The sequence below is a fragment of the Hyperolius riggenbachi genome, chromosome 7 (genome assembly GCF_040937935.1).
Source record: "Hyperolius riggenbachi isolate aHypRig1 chromosome 7, aHypRig1.pri, whole genome shotgun sequence".
NCBI classification, from domain to species: Eukaryota; Metazoa; Chordata; class Amphibia; order Anura; family Hyperoliidae; genus Hyperolius; species Hyperolius riggenbachi.
The window spans coordinates 248,911,993-248,938,842 of record NC_090652.1 but is presented as its reverse complement, the minus strand read 5'-3'; the positions used below and the strand labels follow the sequence as shown (position 1 = coordinate 248,938,842).

General features: G+C 44.1%; 1 protein-coding gene across 1 annotated transcript; it reads right to left on the bottom strand.

Moving 5' to 3' along the window:
• Positions 1-282: 282 nt before the first annotated feature.
• On the bottom strand, positions 283-23,178 carry LOC137526155 (intelectin-1a-like). The gene is made up of 7 exons (XM_068247375.1): positions 23,115-23,178; positions 20,986-21,141; positions 20,367-20,614; positions 19,666-19,824; positions 6,272-6,392; positions 2,053-2,159; positions 283-432 (listed from the first exon to the last, which is right to left on the bottom strand). The coding sequence occupies exons 1-7, from the start codon at positions 23,176-23,178 to the stop codon at positions 283-285; spliced, it is 1,005 nt and encodes a 334-aa protein (XP_068103476.1).
• Between the last annotated feature and the right edge of the window lie 3,672 nt (positions 23,179-26,850).

Genomic DNA, 26,850 nt, shown 5'->3' with positions numbered 1-26,850 from the left:
TATTTTGCTCATCACTGCTAATGTTATCAAAAGGCAGTTGGTTAGTATATGAACAAAGCAACCAAGTTCATTACACCAAATCACTTACCCACACTGTTTATGATCATACAGAGTATTGGCTGGTAATTAAGAACGTAAGAATGCAATCCAGTGGAGGAAAGAAGGAAGAAGTGTTGCTGGGTTTAGGTCAGAGACATAAAGGAAATATTATTCTTATCTTAACCAAAGTTATAGTAATAGCATAAACATTCAACAGGAAAACATTTAGAGAGGTTTGGGAGTTCATTTGTAGAAGATGAGCACAGCAGATTCAGTTAACGCCTTGCTAGCACTCCATGAAGTGTGAGCACCATAACCATCCCAGTCATAGGCTCCGAAGTCTCCACACTGCCTGGGGTTTCCTTCTGGAAAGTATCCACCTCCTATGCAGTACTGTAATATAAGAATGAGACTCATATAAGAATTATTATATATGATCTATGCTCTCTGGAAAATAAAAAAGCCAGCCAGGTGTAAGTAAGTGTAAACGGGCTCACAATTCTCCGATGGGTGTGGCCCATATTTGCCTATATAACAAAGAGAAATAGGAAGGCGTCATAATTTAATATGATTTATAGAAGATTACATAGAAACATTCACCAGACAAGGATACTGAGGAGAGCCTGTACCAAAAAGAGTTCAAAAGACCCTCAACATTAAGGGGGCATACTTACAAACAGGGATAGCAGAACCATGCGCAGGGGTACGGTCGACATTCTCCAATTCAAATGTAATGCGAATTATACGAGCCATTTGCGACTGTCTTATACTTTGCCATGGAGCCATTTTTTGACCCTTCGCCCTATACTCACATGGGACAAGAGGGCCAATCAGACAGGATTACCACCCAGGTCACTCCCCCCCAGGGCCGGGCCGAGGCATAGGCTGGAGAGGCTCCAGCCTCAGGGCGCAGTGTAGGAGGGGGCGCACAATTCATTCAGCTGTCATTCCTAATTGTGTTTGAAGCAGAAAGAAATAAGAAAAGTGGATACATAGCAGTGACTGCAAGCCAGATAACTAGATATTAAGGTGTTGGGGAGGTTGGGGGCCCTAGGGCGCCTCTTAGTCTAATAGCAATCAGTGTGTAACGGCTGGGGTGGGAGGGATGGAGGGGCGCACTTTGGTGTCTCAGCCTTGGGTGCTGGAGGACCTTGTCCCGCCTCTGCTCCCCCCCCCCCCCTTATAAAAGACATAATCCCAGCAGCCATTTTCACTCTGCCTGTAGTCAGTGTAGGGAGAGGAGCTGCTGCTGCAGATACAGTGGCAGTTTGGATAGGCTGTATTGTGCTATATTGTGATATTGTGTTGAATAGCTGCTTCCTAGGTGCACTGCTACTTGTAGTGCACCAGCAAGGGACCCACAGTAGACCTTTTGAGGACTCATCCTTACTGCTAAATAGATAGGGCTGTATTTGTGATATTGTGATGTCTACCTGCCCCCTAAGTGCACTGCTACTTATAGTGCACTAGCTAGCAACCCCCACCCCCAGTAGTCCTTTTGAGGACTCATCCGGACCAAAAAAGTCCTTTTGTGTACTGATATTGAACCTGGTGTACAGCAGAAATTTTTGCTTTGAGTGGACAGGAGCAGAAAAGTAAATAGATGTTTTGTTTCAAAAACTTAACTTGGTTTAGTAAAAGCCATTAATTAGTAAAAGTGTATTTTAACTTAAATTTTTAGATGCATCTAATAAATTATCCACCAACAAGTATATAAACAAGTTTTAACACTACATTTGTACCAAACGTTTACCCATAACTTAAAGCATGTTTAAAAAATGTAAGTTACTTTTACACTGATGCAATGTGTCCGACAATAAAAAGCAATGCAATTATATCATAATGGTACATGTGCGCATTACAAGTAGTAAAGCATATGTTGTATGTAGTGTATGCTTCACTGTATGCGTTGCACTGCACCTGTAATGTACGGTGCGACTTTTTGTCTATGTTGCTTTGTGTTACATCCCATCTATATTACATAAATACTTACTATCCATGGGAATAACTTACATGTTCTGTATTGCAGCCGCTGGTCATTTTCAACCCAGGACATAGAGCAATTGCTGTCCTTTCATTATTCAGTACTCGGAACTGGACAAAGCCAGCAATGAATTCCTCTGTGGAAGACAGCTTAAAAGGAAATTAAAATTCTTTTGGCTTATTGTATTAAAAGAATAAGTAGATCCATAACATACTGTAAATACTGTAAGTCGTCCCTACATTTAGCCCTGATTATGAGGGGGAAGCTTGTCAGTAATATCAGATTTGTGTCTCAGATCTTTTCCGGGGGCTGAAATCAAAAATGTATTTTCTATAATTCTCTGGGATTTTATAATTTACCCTTAGGCCCCTTTGACACTGATGCGGTGTGATTGCTAGACAAACACAGGCCAAATCAGTGAAGCATACTATTCATTGAAAGTATGCTTCACTTCCAGGGATACTGCTTACTACAACTCTTGTGGTGCCATGACAGGTCACCTATGAATCGGCTACCAGGAGATTTGGGCACAGGGTAAAGCCGATAAACGGCTTACCCTGTTCCTGCACAAGTTCCGGTGGCGTAAGATACAATTCCCCCTCCAAGCCACCATGGATAGTGGGGGAAAGATGTAATTCGGCTTCCAGCTATTGCTGGCAGTCAAATTACAGTGTTTTAAAAGTAATTTGTGCTCCGTCTTTTGACAGTGCGTAAATGATTCACTGGGCTTGATTCACTAAACCGTGATAACTCAAATATAACACCTTATCAAAGAAATCACACCTTATCAAAGATCTGCCACCTTATCAAAGATATCACACCTTATCAAAGATCTGACACCTTATCAAAGATTTCACACCTTATCAAAGTTAACACGCCTTACCAGAGTAGCATAGCGAGCGCCACAAACCCGCAGGGGCTCAGGGCAGGACGAGTGCCATTGCCAATTAGCAGGCATAAGTTTGTAGCGCTCTCTATGCTACTATGATAAGGCGTGTTAACTTTGATAAGGTGTGATATTTTTAATAAAGTGTGATATCTTTTATAAGGTGTGATATTTGAGTTATCACGGTTTAGCGAATTAAGCCCACTGAGCGCTGCTACAGCTGTAATTCCTATTACGGCCTATGGCTGAGCCCAAATCTCTTGCACTGTTTTAACAGCGCTCGTAGGGGGAGGTGCTGCAACGTGATTAATGTAATAGCCCCAAAGGGCTATCGCTACTTCTGCAATGGAATGCACTTTTGGGTGACAACACATACCACATTAAGAAAAAAAGGAGCCTAAATGTATTTCAAATATGTTTTTAAAGTTTTCAAATCTATTATTTTTTTATATCTATGCTACATGTAGACATTTAAAGGGCCCTGAACACAACGTAAAAATGGAACATGAATTTATCTGAGGCTTCCTCCAGCCTCCTGTATTCCTTGAGGTCTCTCGGCATTCTCTGGGCTCTACCCATTCTTCCACTAGCGGCTCCGTTAGCCATGCGACTTCTCCAGGAGTCGTGCACAACTGTGCATGCACAGCCCCTGCACGCTTTTTGCGCACATGCAGTTCTTTCTTTCAAGAAAGAAACAGAAGAACTGAGGCAGCCCAGAGAACGCTAAGCAACCTCACAGACTACGGGGGAATGTAGGTAAGCCCTAGGTTAGTTCATATTCCATTTTTAAGTTGTGTTCAGGGTCCCTTCAAAGCAATATTCATCCATGAATCATATGTCTGAAAACTGTGCAAAGAATAATTTAACCACATTTGTCTCAAGTTGCATTGCAGTTTGTCAAAGACAGCACGTTCTGTTCTGCTACAAGTTACATATAACTAATTTGACAGCAGTACACAGGGGTGCTCATCCGGATTCCGGATATCCGAATTACCCGGATAATCCAAACTTTTTCAGCTATCCGACTCGGATCCAGATTCCGGACTTCTTGTGCAAATCCGAATAGCACTACGCGGATGTTTATCCACAATCCGGATATCCGGTCGGATATCTCGGATATCCGAATCCAAATACTGTAACTAAGGAGATGACATCATTGAGCCAATCAGAGGGCTCCCAGCCTAAGCCCTAGCAACCAATCACAGAAGGGAACCCTGGCCTGCCCCTCCTGACCTCATTGAGCCAATCAGAGGGCTCCCAGCCTAAGCCCTAGAACCCAATCACAGAAGGGAACCCTGGCCAGCCCCCCTGTATATCAAGGAGGGGTGCCATGATGAGAAATCTCGTCCTTGCTTGTGACTGCTCACTGAGAGACATGCTCCAGTGCTGCTGGCCTAGCAAGTGCTGTATACAGTGATAAACCTAAAGCTGTTCAGTGATTAACCCCTTTACTATCACTACACTATTGTTCTATTGTTTTGTAGGTAGCTAGCTTGATTTCATTCAGTGACGGTCACAGTGTGTGCTGCAGGCCTGCTGCAGCAGCTGCTATAGGACCTGTCCTGCGTCTGTGTGTGTGCTATGCACAGACCAGGCCAGCTGCAGGCCAGCTGCTGGCCTGCTATTAGCCTTAGCTACAGTATAGGTTAGGGAATAGGATTACTGTGTTATTGTGTAGTTAGTAGTACTGCAGGCAGTGCTAGTTAGTTGTTAGAGTAGTACTACTGTGTTAACTCACTACAGAACTGCTGTACTGAGCAGTGCCAGTGTGACAGTTAGTGTGCACTAGTGTCTTCTCCTCTGCTGTCTGTCACTCCGTGCTGGATTTGCTTTAAAGTCCAACCCTGATTTTAATAAAGTACAAGTACCCCACATCATGTGGCTGAAGCAAGCTGGTAGCAGTGGTCAGACTCGGAGCACCAGAACCCCCTCTGCCACTCCTGCCGACACTGAGGCCTGTTCAGGCAGCCAGTCCTCAGTGGCCTCCTCTACTCCCTACACCGCTTTCCATGCAAGGAAAAACTGCCGCCAGACCCTGTTGGGCTAGTCTTTCCCTGTTGTTGGCAAGAGGTGGACATGAAGTGGCTGGGAATCACTATGCCTGCCTTACCACCCTTTACCACCACCACCACTACCTCCTGACTCCTCCTGGTTAACTATTACTAACTAAGCTGCCTGGTTCACAATTTTTTTACAGCCGTGGTACCACCAACGCCACTTGGCACGTGGCAATTGGCACTTAGCACATGCCAAGTGCCACGTGCCACGTGCCAAGTGCCAAATGCCACGTCCGGCATGCTCCTGGCAGACGTTACACCTGCTGCTGCATACCCTGCTCCTGCTGCCTGTGCTGCTCCCACCGCCAGGCCAGGGTGCCACAGGCCACTGATCCCACCTATATTTAACCCAAAACACAATTGCTGCGCAATTTTTTGGAGGTGACCACCCTGAAAACTGTCATGTCCCAGTTGTGCGATTGGACTTTGGACACAATGTGGGCTGCACAACTGCTGTCTGGAACCTAGTCCTGATGTTAATTTACAGCCATTTTTTTTGGGGGGGAGGGGGGATTTTAAGTCCCCACATAATCAATTAGTGTTTCCCTTTAAAAAAAAACATGATGCTACATGCCTCATTTACCCTAAAAAACGTTTTAGAAGCAATTTAAAGGCCATTCCGGTTTTCTATTCGGATATCCGAATCCGCCCGGATATCCCGGATAATGCGTTCGGATATCCGCATGTACGCGGATACCAAAAAGTTCGGAAATCCGGGCGGATAGTTAGTTAGGAGAGAGAGAGTATTTTGGAAGCAATTTAAGCCATTTTCAGGCCACTTCCGGTTTTCTATCCGGATATCCGAATCCGACCAGATATCCAGGACATTGGGTTCAGATATCTGATTTTACTCGGATACCAAAAAGTTCAGATTCGGATATCCAATTCGGATTCGGATATCTGGGTATCCGGATCCAAATTCAATTTGGATTTTGAAAAGGGGTATCCGAGCAGCACTGTATGTTACATAGTTATTTGGGTTAAAACACATCCATTGAGTTCAACCAGAAACTAGCCTGCACCCTCACATATCCCCGTTGATCCAGAGTAAAGCAAAAAACTGCTACAAGGCATGGCTCAAGTAACTCCAAAAGGGAAAAAAATTGATGGCAATCAGATAAAATTACTGGATCAACACTACCAGAAATCACTTAGTAATTATAAATATGCTTGATGTTCTATTTTTTAACTCAAATAATGTTTCATGTAAGTTCATTGCCTGGTGTGCTTTAGTCAGTTTAACAAAAAACATAGAAGTGCATTTAGCCTACTATTTATAGACTAGATGTGTATATAAATACCTACTTCTTCCTTCGGGTGAATGTAGTCTAGCCGTCTCCTCTGCATTTCCCTGATCATAAATGACTGGAGCAGAAGGTCCATTATCTTTGGGGCATGTACCAACATTAAACTTTACAGGGAATTTCTAGAAGAAAATACAAAAATCTCCAGTGAGAGAATGCATTCATATTAGCAAGTGGGGAGTCTCTGAGAGCCCAGGTTTGAATTTCTAGATCTCTAGATGGTGACATTTGGGGCAAGTATAACTTGCACGCTTATAAATGCACTTTTCAGCACTTCTAGTACTGTGTTAAAGGGAAGATCCGAGGGAAAAAAATTAAGTTCTACGTAGCCGGGGCTTCCTCGAGCCCCTGGCAGCCAATATGTCCCTTCCCGCAGCTCCGGTGTCCCCTCCGTTGCAGATGCCGACCTTGTGCTTATGTAGTCTGGAGCGTTCTGTGCAGGCATGGAAGTACTGCTCCTGGCTGCACAGAATGCTCAAGACTACGTGAGCACGATCATGAGTGGCACGGCCCTTCTCATGCAGGCACAGAAGATGCCGACCTGCAACGGAGGGGAGTCCGGGATACCAGAGCTGCGGTGAGGGACATATCGGCTGCCAGGGGCTGGAGGAAGCCCCAGGTAAGTAGAACTTGTTTTTTTTTTTTTTACCAGATCTTCTATTTAAAGAGGAACTCCAGTGAAAATAATGTAATAAAAAAAGTGCTTCATTTTTACCATAATTATGTATAAATGATTTAGGCAGTGTTTGCTCATTGTAAAATCTTTCCTCTCCCAGATTCACATTCTGACATGTATTACATGGTGACATTTTTACTGTGGGCAAGTTATGTAGCTGTTTTTAGCTGCTCTGGCCTTGCAGACAGCTCTAAACAGCCATTTCCTGTCTGTGAACATTGTTACATTGTGGCAGTTTGCCCAGAGTACCGTACGGTACCAGAGCCTCTTGTGGGAGGGGTTTCAGCACAAAATCAGTCATACAGCGCCCCCTGATGGTCTGTTTGTGAAAATCATTATATTTCTCATGTAAAAGGGGGTATCAGCTACTGATTGGGATAAAGTTAAATTCTTGGTCGGAGTTTCTCTTTAAGTGGAGTAATCTCTAAGAACCACATCTTTGTACTCCAGCTGTTCCCAATACTGGCCACGGTTTGAGCTTGACTCAAATACATTCCTGTTTCAACCAACAGGGTGCCTCAATTGTCATAAAAGATTTACAATTTTAGAAGCATGTGTGCATGTGTGTTCTGGCATGGTTTTAAGGAAGGGGTGTGTTTATGATGATTTTGATAACATTTCTATTTTTGTTACCAATCAATATTCTTTGCTTTTTCCATGTACTGAGTGGTAGATTGGATTAGGTAAAAGATGTGTGCTGTGATGGTTCTGATTGTTTAGTTCCAATTTGTCAGATCCTCAGAAAAATCAGCTTTGCTGCATTAATGTTTTGCCTTCTCATGAACTAACACTGCAATACTATACAAGGCATTGACTTTGCTAAACTTGGGTAAACATTGCTATATGCTGCCATTCCCTACCAGATGCAGCATTTGAACTTTTCATGCAGAATCGAGATAGGCCATATTGGTGAAGGTTTGGAATTCTGCTCCACTGTCTAGGCCAAAATCTAAAGGTGGCCACTAATGATACAATTTGGCAAACAATCGTTTACAAATGATTATTTGTATGAACGACCGGAAATTAACGTTTGGGACCACTAATGGGCAAAAACTTTCTAATCAATCCAATCAGATTAATGAAATCATTCAGAAAATCAGATCACTTTAATTAATCTGATCAGATTGGTTAGGAGATTTTCATCTGTTATTGGTCCCAAAAGATAATTTACAATTGTTCATATGAATAATCGTTCATAAGATTGTTTGCCAAATTATATCATAAGTGGCCACCTTAGTTTGATTTTCAGCTTTCCCTGTGGCATTCAAATTTAAGAACTCCCATTTTGGTCTAGATAAATTAAGCTAGTAATTTTAAAGATGTTTTTCTGGGCATGGGGCGTAGCTAGAACCCAGGCAACCCCAAACCCCTGCCCCCCAAATTGTCCCTGGAATCCAAACATCAGCTGCCAAATTCAATCATCTCTCTCCATCCTAGGACCCCTTACCCCTGCCACAGCACTCAAAATATTGCAGGGTAGCAAAGGGGGCGGTGAATGAAGTAGGTAATTATGTCATATGGGTTAACCAAGTAATTATGGTGCTGCCATATACCACAAGGCTAGTATTGTCTAAACCAGCACCAAGGGTATAATTATGGCTTACATCCGAAAATGGCGCAGGGAGAAAAATGGTGCACCGTTCTGCCGATAAATAAAACGCTATTTACCGTTTTGCAGAGCGGTGCGCCATGAAAAACCATGCAGGGGGCTGGGGTCGGTAGTACAGGCAGCGGGGGCTGTTAGTGTAGGCAGCGGGGAGGGGGCTGGAGGAGAGAGGCAGCGGGACACTGGAGGGCATAGGTATCGGATGTATGCAGAGGCATACGTTACCTTGTCCTGGGCCGGCGATCGCTCCTTCCCTCCGCTCCTTCCATTCGTTTGCTGTATTCCTGCAGCCGGCCAATCACCATGCGGAGACTGAAGCCACATGGTGATTGGCCGGCTACAGGACTACAGTAAACGAATGGAGGAAGTGAAGGAGCGGAGGGAAGGAGCGATCGGCGGCCGGGACAAGGTAACGTATGCCTCTGCACATCCTCCCCCGCTGCCTATGCCCTCCAGCGTCCCGCTGCCTCTCTCCTCCCCCGACCCCCGCTGCATTTTTGACCACTTATAACGCTATTTAGCGTTATAAGTGTAAGGCACACTGCCTGCGCCATTTTTTAACACTTATAACGCTAAATAGCGTTATATAATGTAAGTCTATGGGGCGCCCTTTTTATCCCCCTGGCGCTGTGCGCCATTTTTAACTGACACCATAATTATGGCACCCGATACATCTGGTACTTCTGGTGCAATTAAAGGGATACTGTAGGGTGGTAGGAGAAAAATGAGTTGAAGTTACCTGGGGCTTCTAATGGTCCCCCGCAGACATCCTGTGCCCGCGCAGCCACTCACCGATGCTCCGGCCCCGCCTCCAGTTCACTTCTTGAATTTCAGACTTTAAAGTCTGAAAACCACTGCACATGCGTTTCCGTGTCCTCGATTCCTCTGATGTCACCAGGAGCGTACGGCACAGGCACAGACCATACTGGGTCTGCGCAGTACACTCCTGGTGACATCAGCGGGAGTGAGGACACGGCAACGCAGGCACAGTGGATTTCAGACTTTAAAGTCTGAAATTCCAGAAGTGAACCGGAGGCGGGGCCGGAGCATTGGGGAGCGGCTGCGCGGGCACAGGATGTCTGCAGGGGACCATTAGAAGCCCCGGGTAACTTCAACTCATTTTCCCCCGACCACCCTACAGTATCCCTTTAAAGTAGCATCTGCACCTACATAATGAACTCCCTGGCAAAACTTCCTGCTGGCAATTAGCTCACTGTAATGGCTCTGATACTGCCAGTGTTTCCGAATTGTCCCGCCACTCAGATGGGCATAATCAACTGCTTTGTTAGTGCCAATCTCCAGCCAATCATGACAGCTGTTATGTAGCTGTAGCAGTCTATTACCACTTTTGGTGCAGTGGACAGCCCTCCAGATGTTGGCTAGCAGTCATTCAATGAAGAACGTAGAAAACTTTTGCAGGTTGTGTGCAAAGGCCCATAACTGGTACCGCTTGTGGGAAAATCATCCAGGGCTCAACTGTAATATGGTCTTGCATACAATAAATGCGTGTAGCCGCTAGTGTTGGGCGAACACCTAGATGTTCGGGTTCGCGAACGTTCGCCGAACATCGCCGCGATGTTCGGGTGTTCGACCCGAACTCCGAACATAATGGAAGTCAATGGGGACCCGAACTTTCGTGCTTTGTAAAGCTTCCTTACATGCTACATACCCCAAATTTGCAGGGTATGTGCACCTTGGGAGTGGGTACAAGAGGAAAAAAAATTTAGCAAAAAGAGCTTATAGTTTTTGAGAAAATCGATTTTAAATTTTCAAAGGGAAAACTGTCTTTTAAATGCGGGAAATGTCTGTTTTCTTTGCACAGGTAACATGCTTTTTGTCGGCATGCAGTCATAAATGTAATACATATAAGAGGTTCCAGGAAAAGGGACCGGTAACGCTAACCCAGCAGCAGCACACGTGATGGAACAGGAGGAGGGTGGCGCAGGAGGAGAAGGCCACGCTTTGAGACACAACAACCCAGGCCTTGCATGAGGACAAGAAGCGTGCGGATAGCAATTTGCATTTTGTCGCCATGCAGTCATAAATTTAATACAGATGAGAGGTTCAATAAACAGGGACCGGAAACGCTAACCCATCACAGATGTTCATTGTTCATGTTACTTGGTTGGGGTCCGGGAGTGTTGCGTAGTCGTTTCCAATCCAGGATTGATTCATTTTAATTTGAGTCAGACGGTCTGCATTTTCTGTGGAGAGGCGGATACGCCGATCTGTGATGATGCCTCCGGCAGCACTAAAACAGCGTTCCGACATAACGCTGGCTGCCGGGCAAGCCAGCACCTCTATTGCGTACATTGCCAGTTTGTGCCAGGTGTCTAGCTTCGATACCCAATAGTTGAAGGGTGCAGATGGATTGTTCAACACAGCTATGCCATCTGACATGTAGTCCTTGACCATCTTCTCCAGGCGATCGGTGTTGGAGGTGGATCTGCACGCTTGCTGTTCTGTGTGCTGCTGCATGGGTGTCAGAAAATTTTCCCACTCCAAGGACACTGCCGATACCATTCCCTTTTGGGCACTAGCTGCGGCTTGTGTTGTTTGCTGCCCTCCTGGTCGTCCTGGGTTTGCGGAAGTCAGTCTGTCGGCGTACAACTGGCTAGAGGAGGGGGAGGATGTCAATCTCCTCTTTAAAGTCTCCACAAGGGCCTGCTGGTATTCTTCCATTTTGACCTGTCGGACTCTTTCTTCAAGCAGTTTTGGAACATTGTGTTTGTACCGTGGATCCAGAAGGGTATAAACCCAGTAATTGGTGTTGTCCAGAATGCGCACAATGCGTGGGTCGCGTTCAATGCAGTCCTAGGCCGAAGAGGTCATAGCCTAGGGTCACAAAAACCTGTTTATTTGGGCTATTTCAATGGTAGTGATGGTGACGTACATAAATCTCAGCCATGGCCGTTAGCAACGTCTGAATTTCACGAAATGTCTCATGCAGGTAGAAGACATATTGTTAGACTTTGATTCCAAAGATGGGGTCCCTACATCTCTGCAAACCAGAGTTACAGGGCTCCAAAATTGGTAAAATCCCCCATAGGCTTTCATTGGGCCTCCTATTTACAGTTCCAAAATCTCACATCTTTTCAAAGGGCAAATGATCAGCAGTGGCAAATTTTCTAGCATTGTAGGGACCCTTAGAGGGAACATGACTGGTGAGTTTCGGGCCCCTAGGCCGAAGAGGTCATAGCCTAGGGTCACAAAAACCTGTTTATTTGGGCTATTTCAATGGTAGTGATGGTGACGTACATAAATCTCAGCCATGGCCGTTAGCAACGTCTGAATTTCACGAAATGTCTCATGCAGGTAGAAGACATATTGTTAGACTTGGATTCCAAAGATGGGGTCCCTACATCTCTGCAAACCAGAGTTACAGGGGTCCAAAATTGGTAAAATCCCCCATAGGTTTTTATTGCCTCCCTATTTCACTTTCCAAAATCTCACATCTTTTCAAAGGGCAATGGCTCAGCAGTACCAAATTTTCTAGCATTGTAGGGACCCTTAGGGGGAACATGACTGGTGAGTTTCGGGCCCCTAGGCCAAAGAGGTCATAGCCTAGGGTCACAAAAACCTGTTTATTTGGGCTATTTCAATGGTAGTGATGGTGACGTACATAAATCTCAGCCATGGCCGTTAGCAACGTCTGAATTTCACGAAATGTCTCATGCAGGTAGAAGACATATTGTTAGACTTGGATTCCAAAGATGGGGTCCCTACATCTCTGCAAACCAGAGTTACAGGGGTCCAAAATTGGTAAAATCCCCATAGACTTTCATTGCCTCCCTATTTCACTTTCCAAAATCTCACATCTTTTCAAAGGGCAATGGCTCAGCAGTACCAAATTTTCTAGCATTGTAGGGACCCTTAGGGGGAACATGACTGGTGAGTTTCGGGCCCCTAGGCTGAAGAGGTCATGGCCATGGTCATGGTCATGTATTTAAAGAGACACTGAAGCAAAAAAAAAAAATGATACAATGATTTGTACGTGTAGTACAGCTAAGAAATAAAACATTAGGAGCAGAGACATGATATAATATTGTTTCCAGTACAGGAAGAGTTAAGAAACCCCATTTGTTGTTATCTATGCAAAAGAGCCATTGAGTTCCACGACTTTCAAATTCACAGAGAGCTCTGTGTTCTGAAGCTTGTTATCTCTACTGTCTGGCACTGCATTCCTGCGGAGATGGGTTCAAAAGCTCACTGGGCTGCTCTGTAAAATCATTTAGAATGCTGAGTAGTGTGTAAACTGCAAATATTAGAGAATGATGCAATCTTATAAAAAAAACTATATAACTGAAAATAAAAATATGAGAATATTTTCTTTGCTACTAATGTTCTAGTAATTATCCGTACTACACAACCAATTCATTATATCATACATTTTTTTCCGCTTCAGTAACAGTGTCTCTTTAAATATGTATTTAAATCTGTGCTCTTGCTTTAAATATTTGTTTCATATAAGTTTCACTAATTGACTTGGGGGGGAAAAAATCTTTTAAATTCAAACATGGGATGCTCATGAACTAAAAATCACCACAATTCCAACCAGGGCAGTTTTTAGGCTAAATATTTCTCAGGGCTGGTGTTAAGCCAGAAGAGCCATCCATATTAGGTAGCCAGATGCAGTCCCCCAGTATAGGTAGCCATAGGAGTCCCCAGTTATAGGTAGCCAGAGGTACCTTCTCCAATCCTCTATAAATAGCCAGATGTGACCCCAAGTACAGGTAACTAGAGAAGCCCCCAATATTAGATAGCTAGACACAGCCCCCCAATATACATAGGCAGATGGATCCACCAGGTAGCCAGAATTAGAACGCAGCAGAGCGAGAGGTAAAATGTCTCACCTCTCTGAAGATCCACATGCAATCCATCTTCCTCTTCAGTGTCCTGCAGCTGCAGTGGCATCAGTCATCACATAAACCATGGCTGGCAGTGAGTGATGCCCTGCAGCCATAGAAACCAGGATGCTAAAGAGGAAGATGAATTACATGCATCCCAGACCTTCAGAGAGGTAAGTCACTTTACCCCTCTCTCAGCTGCGCTCTCTGCATAGACTTCTCGCCCCTCTGTGCTCTCTAGGGTTGAGCATTTTGATCAGAACAATTCTGAGTTCCGACGATCCACATCGGATTTCGGCCATTCCGAGTCAAACCGTGAAACTCTGAATTTTCATTGTTCTGAGTACCGTGTTCCACAGAAAATTGGTATCCAGCAGCAGGAATTTTCAGCAAAAAAAATATGCTTAAAACCATGGCCTGCAATGGCAAGTGGCACTTAACTTGGTATATGGATATTGGCTAGAAAACCAAGAATTTTTGGAGTAAAGTTTTGTCTACAAAATGGCCGCAGGATAATCCCCGGTCTCCTGAGGCCACAGTAAAGTTGCAAAACGAGCATTTTTTTTTCATGAATGGTGGGATCAGGGCATCCCCTGCACTGCTCCCATGGACTCCAGATCAATGTAAAAATGTCTTCCTCTGTAATTCTAGTGTGGCCTCCATGGACGGGCTTTACCCTGCGGCCATTTTGTTGACATCACTGTGTGCCAAAAATTCTTGATTTGAAGCCAATTTTCATGTTTTCCGCCAATGCAATACAAATTGCAGCAGCTGTCTAAAGCCATTCAGTGCTAGCATCCCCTGAGGAGGTCCCACTCACCTGCCAAAGTCCCATTGGTGAATGGCTATAGACAGCCTCTGCAATCTGTATTGTATAGCCTGAAAACACGAAGATTGGCTTCTGAAACATCATTTTTGGTCAATTAGTTACATCAAGTCGTCAACAAACAATATTCCCACCGGGTGATCCACTGGCCAATGACGGTACAGGTGGCTATATCTTGTGTTCTGATTTAAATGCAGAACTCTGAACATTTTCCATAACCACAGGCCCTAGCAATGAATGTAGCAACCAATGGCTGCTTATCCCACCCTATGTGTATAAAATAAGGCTGAAATTTAGCTTCCCGAAATTTGGCTTCCAAAAAAATAATAATTTTCGGCACACAGTGATGTGAACAAAATGGTCACTGGGTAATCCCCGGTCCCCAGAGGCCACCCACTTTACAGTGGCAGAGCGAGTGGTATCCCACATGAATTGAGGAACCAGGGAATCCCCTCCCCTGGCCCCCTATCCATGTAGGAAACCGCTCATTCTGCCACTGTATGTGGGTGGCCTCCGAAGACCAGGGATTACCCGGTGGCCATTTCGTTGAGGTCACTGTATTCCAAAAATTCTTGTTCCAAAGTGCCATTTTACGCGTTTGTTTCCTATAAAATTTTACAAATGTTTTTCTTCACCATGTTCCTACTGGTCACTCTAACATATATAGCAAGTTTGGTGACCATAGGATGTATGGCTGCTTTGCTATAAACCACAGAAATTAATAGAATATGCTTGCGATACACAAAGCTTTGGAACTCAGAATTTGCCGGCAGATTTCTGACAGAATCGGAATTCGGCTGTTCCAATCCAGCCTAGTGCTCTCACTTCCCCCTTTACCACTTCACCCTGGGTGGCTATCCACCTTGCCCACCCCTAAAAACAACCCTGATTCAAACTCCCTGGGTTTAAAAACAAATGTTCCCAACAAAAACTTAAAAATGGATTTTTGCAAAAACTACAAGACCGGTTTGAGAATATTTTGTGACACGTTTTCACAATTGGAGGAAGGGCTACGTCTGAAACATGTTGTGTGCCTCTGTATGCTACAATACAGTTTTTTGCTGGGCCATTTGTGTGTTGTCTCCAGTTTGTCATTTGACACTGATCTCCATTGCAAGCTCTGGTGCTGGTAGCATTTTGGGGGGCATTGCAGTTAGCTTTAACTACTTGACGACCGCCCCCAGCCGATGGGCGGCAGCAAAGTCCGGGCCCAAACGACCGCAATACGCCCATCGGCGGGGGCGGCTGCGGGCGTGGCTATGCGGCGATCGCGTCATTCGTGACGCGATCAGCCGCCGGGGACTGGCCCCGCCCCCCGTTCGCTGTAACCCGCCGGCCGTTCGGAAGCGCCGGCAGGTTACTAGCACCCGGATCGCCGCATGTATTTTGTATAATAGGCTTTGTAATGTATACAAAGCCTATTATACTGGCTGCCTCCTGCCCTGGTGGTCCCAGTGTCCGAGGGACCACCAGGGCAGGCTGCAGCCACCCTAGTCTGCACCCAAGCACACTGATTCCCCCCCCCGCCCCCTGATCGCCCACAGCACCCCTCAGACCCCCCCTGCCCACCCCCCCAGACCACTGTTTGCACTCAGTCACCCCCCTAATTACCCATCAATCACTCCCTGTCACTATCTGTCAACGCTATTTTTTTTTTAGTCCCTAATCTGCCCCCGGCCCCCTCCTGATCACCCCCCCACCCCTCAGATTCTCCCCAGACCCCCCCCAACCCCCCCCCCCCGTGTACTGTATGCATCTATCCCCCCTGATCACCTGTCAATCACCTGTCAATCACCTGTCAATCACCCGTCAATCACCCGTCAATCACCCGTCAATCACCCCCTGTCACTGCCACCCATCAATCAGCCCCTAACCTGCCCCTTGCGGGCAATCTGATCACCCACCCACACCAATAGATCGCCCGCAGATCCGACATCAGATCACCACCCAAGTGCAGTGTTTACATCTCTTCTCTCCTCTAAACACCCACTAATTACCCATCAATCACCCATCAATCACCCCCTATCACCACCTGTCACTGTTACCCATCAGATTAGACCCTAATCTGCCCCTTGCGGGCACCCAATCACCCGCCCACACGCTCAGATTGCCCTCAGACCCCCCCCCTTATCATTTCGCCAGTGCAATATTTACATCTGTTATACCCTGTAATGACCCACTGATCACCTGTCAGTCACCCATCAATCACCCCCTGTCACTGCCACCCATCAATCACCCCCTGTCACTGCCACCCATCAATCAGCCCCTAACCTGCCCCTTGCGGGCAATCTGATCACCCACCCACACCAATAGATCGCCCGCAGATCCGACATCAGATCACCTCCCAAGTGCAGTGTTTACATCTCTTCTCTCCTCTAAACACCCACTAATTACCCATCAATCACCCATCAATCACCCCTTATCACCACCTGTCACTGTTACCCATCAGATTAGACCCTAATCTGCCCCTAGGGCACCCAATCACCCGCCCACACCTCAGAACGCCCTCAGACCCCAGCCCTGATCACCTCGCCAGTGCATTGCTTGCATCTATTTCCACCCTCTAATCACACCTTGAGACACCCATCAATCACCTCCTGACACCCCCTAGCACACCTACCCATCAGATCAGGCCCTAATTTGCCCCGTGTGGGCTCCTGATCACTCGGCCAAACCCTCAGATCCCCCTCAGACCCCCTTCCGATCACCTCCCCAGTGCATTGATTGCATCTATTTTCCCCTCTAACCGCCCCCTGAGACACCCATCAATCACCTCCTGTCACCCCCCTAGCACTCCTATCCATCAGATCAGGCCCAATACATCCTGTCATCTAAGAGGCCACCCTGCTTATGACCGGTTCCACAAAATTTGCCCCCTCATAGACCACCTGTCATCAAAATTTGCAGATGCTTATACCCCTGAACAGTCATTTTGAGAAATTTGGTTTCCAGACTACTCACAGTTTTGGGCCCGTAAAATGCCGGGCAGTATAGGAACCCCACAAGTGACCCCATTTTAGAAAGAAGACACCCCAAGGTATTCTGTTAGGTGTATGACGAGTTCATAGAAGATTTTATTTTTTGTCAAAAGTTAGCGGAAATTGGATTTTTATTGTTTTTTTCACAAAATGTCATTTTTCACTAACTTGTGACAAAAAATAAAATCTTCTATGAACTCATCATACCCCTAACGGAATACCTTGGGGTGTCTTCTTTCTAAAATGGGGTCACTTGTGGGGTTCCTATACTGCCCTGGCATTTTAGGGGCCCTAAACCATGAGGAGTAGTCTAGAAAACAAATGCCTCAAAATGACCTGTGAATAGGACGTTGGGCCCCTTAGCACACCTAGGCTGCAAAAAAGTGTCACACATGTGGTATCGCCATACTCAGGAGAAGTAGTATAATGTGTTTTGTGGTGTATTTTTACACATACCCATGCTGGGTGGGAGAAATCTCTCTGTAAATGGACAATTGTGTGTAAAAAAAAATCAAATAATTGTAATTTACAGAGATATTTCTCCCACCCAGCATCTGTATGTGTAAAAATACACCCCAAAACACATTATACTACTTCTCCTGAGTACGGCGGTACCACATGTGTGGCACTTTTTTGCACCCTAAGTGCGCTAAGGGGCCCAAAGTCCAATGAGTACCTTAAGGATTTCACAGGTCATTTTGCGACATTTGGTTTCAAGACTACTCCTCACGGTTTAGGGCCACTAAAATGCCAGGGCAGTATAGGAACCCCACAAATGACCTCATTTTAGAAAGAAGACACCCCAAGGTATTCCGTTAGGAGTATGGTGAGTTCATAGAAGATTTTATTTTTTGTCACAAGTTAGCGGAAAATGACACTTTGTGAAAAAAAACAAATAAAATCAATTTCCGCTAACTTGTGACAAAAAAAAAAATCTTCTATGAACTCACCATACTCCTAACGGAATACCTTGGGGTGTCTTCTTTCTAAAATGGGGTAATTTGTGGGGTTCCTATACTGTCCTGGCATCTTAGGGGCCCTAAACCGTGAGGAGTAGTCTTGAAACGAAATTTCTCAAATTGACCTGTAAAATCCTAAAGGTACTCATTGGACTTTGGGCCCCTTAGCGCAGTTAGGGTGCAAAAAAGTGCCACACATGTGGTATTGCCGTACTCAGGAGAAGTAGTATAATGTGTTTTGGGGTGTATTTTTCCACATACCCATGCTGAGTGGGAGAAATATCTCTATAAATAGACAATTGTGTGTAAAAAAAAATAAAATAAATGTCATTTACGGAGATATTTCTCCCACCCAGCATGGGTATGTGTAAAAATACACCCCAAAACACATTATACTACTTCTCCTGAGTACGGCAATACCACATGTGTGGCACTTTTTTGCAGCCTAACTGCGCTAAGGGGCCAAAAGTCCAATAAGCATCTTTAGGCTTTACAGGGGTTCTTACAATTAGGCACCCCCCAAAATGCCAGGACAGTGAACACACCCCACAAATGACCCCATTTTGGAAAGTAGACACTTCAAGGTATTCAGAGAGGAGCATAGTGAGTTCGTGGCAGATTTCATTTTTTTTTTGTCGCAAGTTAGAAGAAATGGAAACTTTTTTTTTTTTTGTCACAAGGTGTCATTTTCCGCTAACTTGTGACAAAAAATAAAATCTTCTATGAACTCACCATGCCTCTCACTGAATACTTTGGGATGTCTTCTTTCCAAAATGGGGTCATTTGGGGGGTATTTGTACTATCCTGGAATTTTAGCCCCTCATGAAACCTGACAGGTGCGCAGAAAAGTCAGAGATGCTGGAAAATGGGAAAATTCACTTTTGGCACCATAGTTTGTAAACGCTATAACTTTTACCCAATCCAATAAATATACACTGAATGTTTTTTTTTTTTAATCAAAGACATGTAGCAGAATAACTTTCGCGCTCAAATGTATAGGAAATTTTACTTTATTTGAAAAATGTCAGCACAGAAAGTTAAAAAAGTCATTTTTTTGACAAAATTCATGTCTTTTTTGATGAATATAATAAAAAGTAAAACTTGCAGCAGCAATCAAATCGCACCAAAAGAAATCTGTATTAGTGACAAGAAAAGGAGGGAAAATTCATTTAGGTGGTAGGCTGTATGAACGAGCAATAAACCGTGAAAGCTGCAGTGGTCTGAATGGAGAAAAAGGCTCTGGTCCTTAAGGGGCGAAAAGACTGTGGTCCTTAAGTGGTTAAAGCTTAATTTCACAGACTTCAATGCAAAAAAACGGAATTGGAAATACTTTTTTTACAGCAAATTCCAGCATTCTGGATTTCAGTTTGGAATTTCAAAATCTAGCCAGCGAACTGTAATGATGCAATGCCTTTGCTCATCTCTAATCCTAAATTGTTCATATAAAATTAAGCTGTCCAGGTCTTTTCTGTGTAATTCCTTTTCATTTTAGTGCTTGCTTACCTTGTAGAGGTTGAAGAGGTTTCCTCCATGGACAGAAAGAATGCCATTTTCTGTACGATATCGTAGTAGAGAATGTTTCTTCCAGTTGTCCAGTGGAGTCTTATTTGGAACATGCCATAAACCCACATTTTCAGCAGTGATATCATAATAACCTGGATTCTAAATATGCAAAGGTGTAATAAATATTGGAGAATGGGCAAAAAAGTTATATAATACTAAATAAACAATTAAATAAAAAAGCACCTTTTGGAACATCTCACAACTAACTAAGTAAATTGGTGAAGAATCAGGCAAATAGTGTGACAATTTAGGAATAAAGTTACTCAACTAGGAATTGCAAGTACAAATACTGTATCATCAAAAAATGTAGATGATAATATTTTTTAAAATACGTAAATCTAATGAAATACTGGGTGGGTGCGTCTGGCAGGGGCTCCGCGGCGGATGCTTAAAAATAATCGGAGGAATTACTGGTATTAATTTCAAAGCCACTAAAATTACCTTTCACTTTAAGCACAATGCATGCTGCGTCAGTTGCATATTTACCAGTAAAATTGCAGTGCGCTGTGTGCACAGCGTAATTTTATCCAATTTCAGTGGATATGGCTCTATGTACTGTGTTTACTAATACTGCATTAAATACAGTGAATTCAGGTAAATGTAAGTGGTTAGTGTGCCTTTACATAAAGTGAACTTGGTACCTTGTAGTCATCGCTGGTTGCACCGTCTGCCAAACCAAATGTGTTGTAGTTTTCCCAGTTTCCATCTCCGTCTGGGTAGTTTGGATTGTTGCCCTGCTGGCTGGACCAGTGATCACCAACTGTGCACTTTCCATACATGTTATTTTCATGTAGACTGGCTACCAAGGTCCAGCCTCCACCAGCTGTTGTCATGTCACAGAACGTCTGGTATGAAATCCCATGTTCAGTAGTCAGTGTATAAATGCCATCTGCCATTACAAAAATTTAAAGAATTTAGTACAGAGTATTTAAACAAAACAAAAACACTATTGACCCAGTATGGCTTTGTTTATTGTGTTGACTTCAGAAAACACAATGGCACTGCTTTACCTAGTCTTGTGGAGATAGACATGCCTGATGGGAGAAGCACCATGTCTACTGAATAATACCAGCTCAAATGGGGCTTGATGCGCATAACAGCGGTAATGTTGCCATGGGCAGACAGCGCATGGCACAACAGATACAACAGACAGTGCACTTCCACCAGTAAGTTGAAGAATTAACCACAAAATACTGTGTGCTTTTGCTTTGCCGCTGGAACAAAGCCATTTAGTATATGTATAGTATGTGTTATTCTCACCTTTAGAATTAAAGTTGAACTGTTTGATTTCCTTGCAACTTCTAAAGTTGTTGTTGGTGATCCAGTTGGAAGACGTAGGATTTTTATTATTGTCCACATCCAAACATTCTAGTAAACTTAAGATATTTTGCTTAATTTGCAGAAGGGAATCCTTATCTGATGAAACATAACATATATATATATAGAGATAGAGAGAAAGAGAAAGAGAGAGAGAGAGACAGAGAGAGAGAGAGAGAGAGAGAGAGTGCAATTAAGAACAAAAAAAAACAACTAGAGTCCTCAAGAACTGTAGTATTTCTGTGTATGGATATTTAGCTGTTGCACTGCATAACTAGTGAGAAGTGGATGGAGACTACAGGCCTGGACTAGGTGCTGGGTTTTCCTCTACTTTTTTAAACAAATATTTAGCGGCTACTCTACGCAGGTTATTTCCCCTTAAAAATCAGAGCAATTTTCACATTTCATGCTCCTCTCCGTCATTCAGCATTAACTTTTTCAGTACACTGTGACTTTGGCACTGGCTGGATAGTGTAATCTGACATAGGAGACCAGGGTTCAAATCTCAACTCTTCCTGTTCAGAAAGCCAACACCTGTTATAGTGCAGAGCCAGGGCTGTACAGACGCATCACCAAACTTCAGGCTAGCAACACATTCTGATACTATCCTGGGGGAGGAAGGAAAGCAGAGCTGCATATAAGGAGCATCCCGCAATGGGAGGGGTGAGTGGGGATAAAAAGGCCCTCAGCCAAAGCTTGGTAAATTGTCCCATGAGGTTGATTACTGGCCAAGCCACTGAAGGGAGTTTGGGGTGACTAAGCCTGCTATACACATACTGGTCTGGATTCTCAACAGAGGCAGTCATTATCAGCCATCTTAGCTGAGTTTACTCTGTGAGTACAAGGCTTAACCTATACTGTCTCAAACTGGATGCATAAAACGTCCAGTTTGACCACCACTAATGCTACGAGGATGTACCTGTGTGTCCTCTTAATCAGCGGTAAGTGCGTACGTGCTCTTGCCACTTGTTCAAGACAGGAACATGGCAGCAATTGGTGAATATTAGCATGTGTTCCCTGAGCCAATCAAAGTGCTTGGGAATGAATAAACATGACTCAAATCAAGAGTCATGTTCATTCATGTGGTAAAAATGGTGTCAAACACTTCCTGGTAACTTCCAGGATAGTGTATAGTGCCAACTTGTGGACAGAAAGTAAAATTAAAGTAAAAAATAAATAAAAAAATAAATGTAATAGTTAATAATCCCGTATTAACCCCCTCCCCCACTAGGAACATAATTTAAATGTGATAGCCAAGACAAATGGGCAAATAAAATGTGTGGGTTTTATCTATAGTAGCATTGTTTATTTTAAAACTATGGGGGATGGTATTGGAAAAAAATTCCTTTCTGTTTCCTTGTATTTACCTATAACATGCATAGAAAATACAGCAATTACTGAAAACAAGTATATCCTGCAAAAAACAAACAAAAAAAGCAAGATATAGATCATTTAGATGTGAGAAGCAGTGATAAAGTTATGGCAAAATGAATGGGAGGAGTGCTGACATGTGAAAATGGGCTTAAGTGGTTAATTTGGCATGCAGTACCTTGCAATAATATGTGGGCAGGGTACTACAATTTTCTTGTATCACCCCTAATTTCTGATAAAAACAATGATGAAGACTGGCTGGATTGTCACAGAGGACACCAGTGATATCAGTTGACCCCTGTACACACTGTATAGCCAAAACCACAATAAAAAAAGTTTGTTTTTATAATCATTTGTAATCGATTGTGCCCATCAACAGAGATTACTTGCAACCAATTAGATCAGAATTTGTGATCGCTCGAGCGATTTTTAGCTGGAAATTGGATTGTTAGTGGCCACCTTTAGTCTAATAGCAATCAGTGTGTGACGGCTGGGGTGTGGGGGCGCACTACAGTGTCTCAGCTTTGGGTGTTGGAGGACTTTGTCCCATCTCTGCATATGGGACAAAGATGCTTGCACAGTGACGTTTGGTTTGAAGGGACAACAAAGAAATATGATAATTTTGCTCACAAACCTGATCATATCTAAAATAATTTTGTAAAAACATTGTAGCCACCTGTATAATTGTTTTATGTACTCACCACAAGAGTTAGAGCAAACCTCAGTTAGTGTGATGGTCAGCAGAGCCAGGATGTGCCAAAACATCTTTCAGTTAGTGTAGCTGAAAACATCAGTGAACAATAGTAAATATCATGCTCCAATATTTATACCATGTACTGTATATCTATCATGGGTACAGTCAGAAAATCTTTTGTTCTCTGTTTCATTTGATGGTGGCAGTATGTTTTAAGGTGCAAACACAAGCCCAACTTCCACCAACGATGGGTCAGCGGATCGTTCAGAAACAGCCTTATCAGTCAGCTGACAGCGCGTACATACGGGCTACTGTCGGCTGAACGTCCACCCAGTGGGAGGGTGTCACCCCCTGCAAATCTCGTGCATCGCGAGATCAAATGCCATAGATGACTGAGGAGGAACAAGGACGCCACGATGTGGCCACCATCCTGCGTTAGGCAGTCCCAGAGTGGTTAAATACATAACTTTTCAGCACCTTCTTATTGACAAGGTTTGAAAACATCTCCTGTAAGAAAACTTAGGAGAAAAAGTCACTGAATACGGGCCACCATCAGAAACGATTGTACACTGATGTTATGCTAGGTACACACCATACAATTTTCTGGCAGATTTACCTGCCAGATGAATTATTTCCAACATGTCCGATCTGAATTTATCGATTTTTCAATTTTTCATTGTTTTTTCTTTCGACTTTCATTAGTTCTATGAAAATCTATAAAACAAGATTGAAAAAAACTATTTAAAAACTATCTGAAAATTGAAAAAAATTGATCGAAACTCAGATCGGACATGTTGGAATTAATCGATCTGGCAGATAAATCTGCCAGAAAATTGTATGGTGTGTACCTAGCATTTCATAGTTGTACACAATTATACATTGATTATTATAAAGCTATCAGATGCTGCATTTAGATCTATGCATGAAGATTGTCTTAAAAAATTAACTGCTCAAGCAAAATAGGAAGCCTTTGACTAGGCTGCAAAGTACAAGGCGTTTCACAATACGTTATTTATAAATATCTCGCCAACGTCTCCTTTCCAATTTAAAGATCCGGAGCAAGTGTCTCCTCTCCAGCACGAAGTGTGTGAGTCTCTCTTCAGTTAATCTGCTCTACACAGTTAAGTGTGTCAGTCTCTCTTCAGTTAATCTGCTCTACAAACAACTCTTGTGTTCCAAGAGCATAAACCCTTATATCCTTATATAGTTGTGACATCAGACCAGCAAATCAGAGCCTTACAAATCTATCAGCTGAACAAACTGTAAGATTGCCTCCTTAAACCAAAAGGTATTTGAGATTATTCAGGATGGAGTGAGCACGTGACATCTCCCACAAAGCAAGGCCATCTCTAGCCTTTTTGCCACCCCAAGCAAGACGTCCCCAAGCAACCCCCCCCCCCCCCCCCCAAAAAAAAACCCCACAAAAAACAAATCACACACACACAAACACTAGAGAATCTAAACTAAGTGCCATATAAGGTGGATACATAATAGAAGGCATCCCTGGGATACAACCAACCTGTTTCATTTTTTTGCACACCCCCTTTCTGCACTCCCCCAGCCTAGTTTTTCAATGCAGAGTGTAGTGCAGCAGACATGTGATCTCACCTTTCTGATGGAGTCCAGTGGTGTGTTTTCATCTGTCCGCTTACAGCTTGGCCTACTGTAGTGCCCTGCATCTCTTACCACATGTAGCATGATTACACGTGACATGAGGAGAGCGAGGTGCCAGCACTAGAGCAGGAGAGAGGATGACTACACAGACACAGCACTCCAATGGGGAGGTGACAGCATTAATTATGCTGCGCTATACTTTACACACTGGGCTGGTGGGGCCCAGAAGGGGGATGGGGACAGATAGTGGCACAAGGGGACATAAGGAGGCACAGGGGGACATAGGGAGGAACAAAGGAGAACAGAGGGAGTTACAAAGGAGGGCAGAAGGAGGAACAGAGGGACACAAAGGATGGCAGAGATGGCACAGGGGGACAGAAGGAGACAGAAGGAGACAGTAGGAGGCTCAGAGGGGGACAAAAAGTGGCAGAGGGGAACTGGAGAAGCCGGGGGGACAGAAGGAAACACAAAGAGGACAGAAAGAGGCATAGGGGGACAGAAGTAGGGCCCAAAAGGTGACAGAAGGAGGCTTTAAAAGGGGACCAAAGGATGCACAACGGGTGACAGAAGGAGGCACAAAAGGGGACAGAAAGAGACACAGGAGGACAAAAGGAGGCACAGGGGGGACAAAAAGAGGCATAGAGAGATGCACAGGGGGGTAGAGGCAGCACAAGAGGACTGATGGAGGCACAAGGAGACAGAAGGAGGCACAAAGTAGGACAGAAGCAGGCACGGTGGGACTGAAGGATGCACAGCAGGCAGAGGTAGCAAAAGGGGCCAGAAGGAGTCACAAAGGGGGGGCAGAAGGATGCATAGTGGGACAGAGGGAAGCACAGAGGGATACACGGGTGGCAGTGGTGGCACAGGGGGACTGAAGGAGGCACTAGGAGACAGAAAGAGGCTCAAAAAGGAACAGAAAGCAGCACAGGGGGAGAGAAGGAGGCAAGTGGGACAGAGGGACACACAGGGGGCAGAGGTGGCACGGGGTACTGAAGGAGGCACAAAGGGGCATAAGGGGGACAGAAGGAGGCACAGGGGGACAGAGGGATGCACAGGGGGGGTAGGTGGCACAGAAGGACACAGTGGAGTCTACCTGCAACTTATACCATTCAGACCTTGTGATGTCTGCTCTCCAGGAACTGGCAATGCTGCTGCTCCTCAGAACATCAAAATTCCTACTGCTGCACACACCCAACAGAAGCAGGTGACTGAACGTCCATGGGAGCTGGGGCTTCATCTGGGGGTGGGACTTTATTCAGGGGTTGGACTTAGTTCGATGGGTGGGAGTCAATCCAGTGTCATGGCACCCCCCAGGACCTATGGCACGCCAGGCAATGGCCGTGAATTCCTTTGGTTAAAAATTGCCCTGCCACAATGCATCACTGCTGAATATGCAAGTTGTCCCTTTGTTGTCCCTGTAAGCTAAACACACTTGTCAGAAATTCTGTGCAGTGCACTGTGCAGAAAAAATCTGCACAGCAGAGCCATCAGAATTCGCACACCGCAAGGCTAGTGTGCGATTCGCCTGTAATGGAATTAATAGGAAATTTGCATGCGTTTTCGCTATGCAAATTTTCCATGCGAATTTGTGTACGTTTTCGCTTAAAATTAAAAAAATTTAAAAGCACACAGGCACTGACATGGTTAAATTCACATACTTACATACCGATGCAAATTTTAACGTTTTTACGTTAAAATTTGCATACAATGCGAACAAATTTGCATACGCATGCAAATTCGTTTTCATGTTTTCCACAACAAAATTGCACCACACTAATGGAAATGGGCCCTTAGAGTCTCTAAAAACATTAGCGAGAAGCAGGAAAATCGCATATGAGAAGTGGACAAATCGGGTGCCGCCATTGACTCTAATTGGGCGCAAAACTGGACGAATCGGGTACCCGTTAAACTGTTTTGCGCCTATTGTTATTTATCGTTTTTTACAATACTAAAATGGAAAATATTGTTATAAAATTAGTTTTCACAATTATAACTTTTTTTTATTATCGTTTTAATATTTTGCTATTGTACTTTTTTTAAATCAATTTTACATTCGTTTTTAGAATCATAATTACGTTAATTATCGTTTTGACATGTAACTTTACTTTTTTATCATTTTTACATTCTTT

Bases quoted from the DNA above. Each gene is read 5' to 3' on its own strand.
- LOC137526155 (XM_068247375.1), bottom strand. From the start codon at position 23,178: ATGTTTTGGCACATCCTGGCTCTGCTGACCATCACACTAACTGAGGTT. The intron at 2,160-6,271 runs GTAGGTATTTAT...TGTCTTCCACAG, and splicing joins ACATTCACCCGAAGGAAGAA to AGGAATTCATTGCTGGCTTT. The intron at 433-2,052 runs GTAAGTTATTCC...CTTATATTACAG, and splicing joins GCGGCTGCAATACAGAACAT to TACTGCATAGGAGGTGGATA.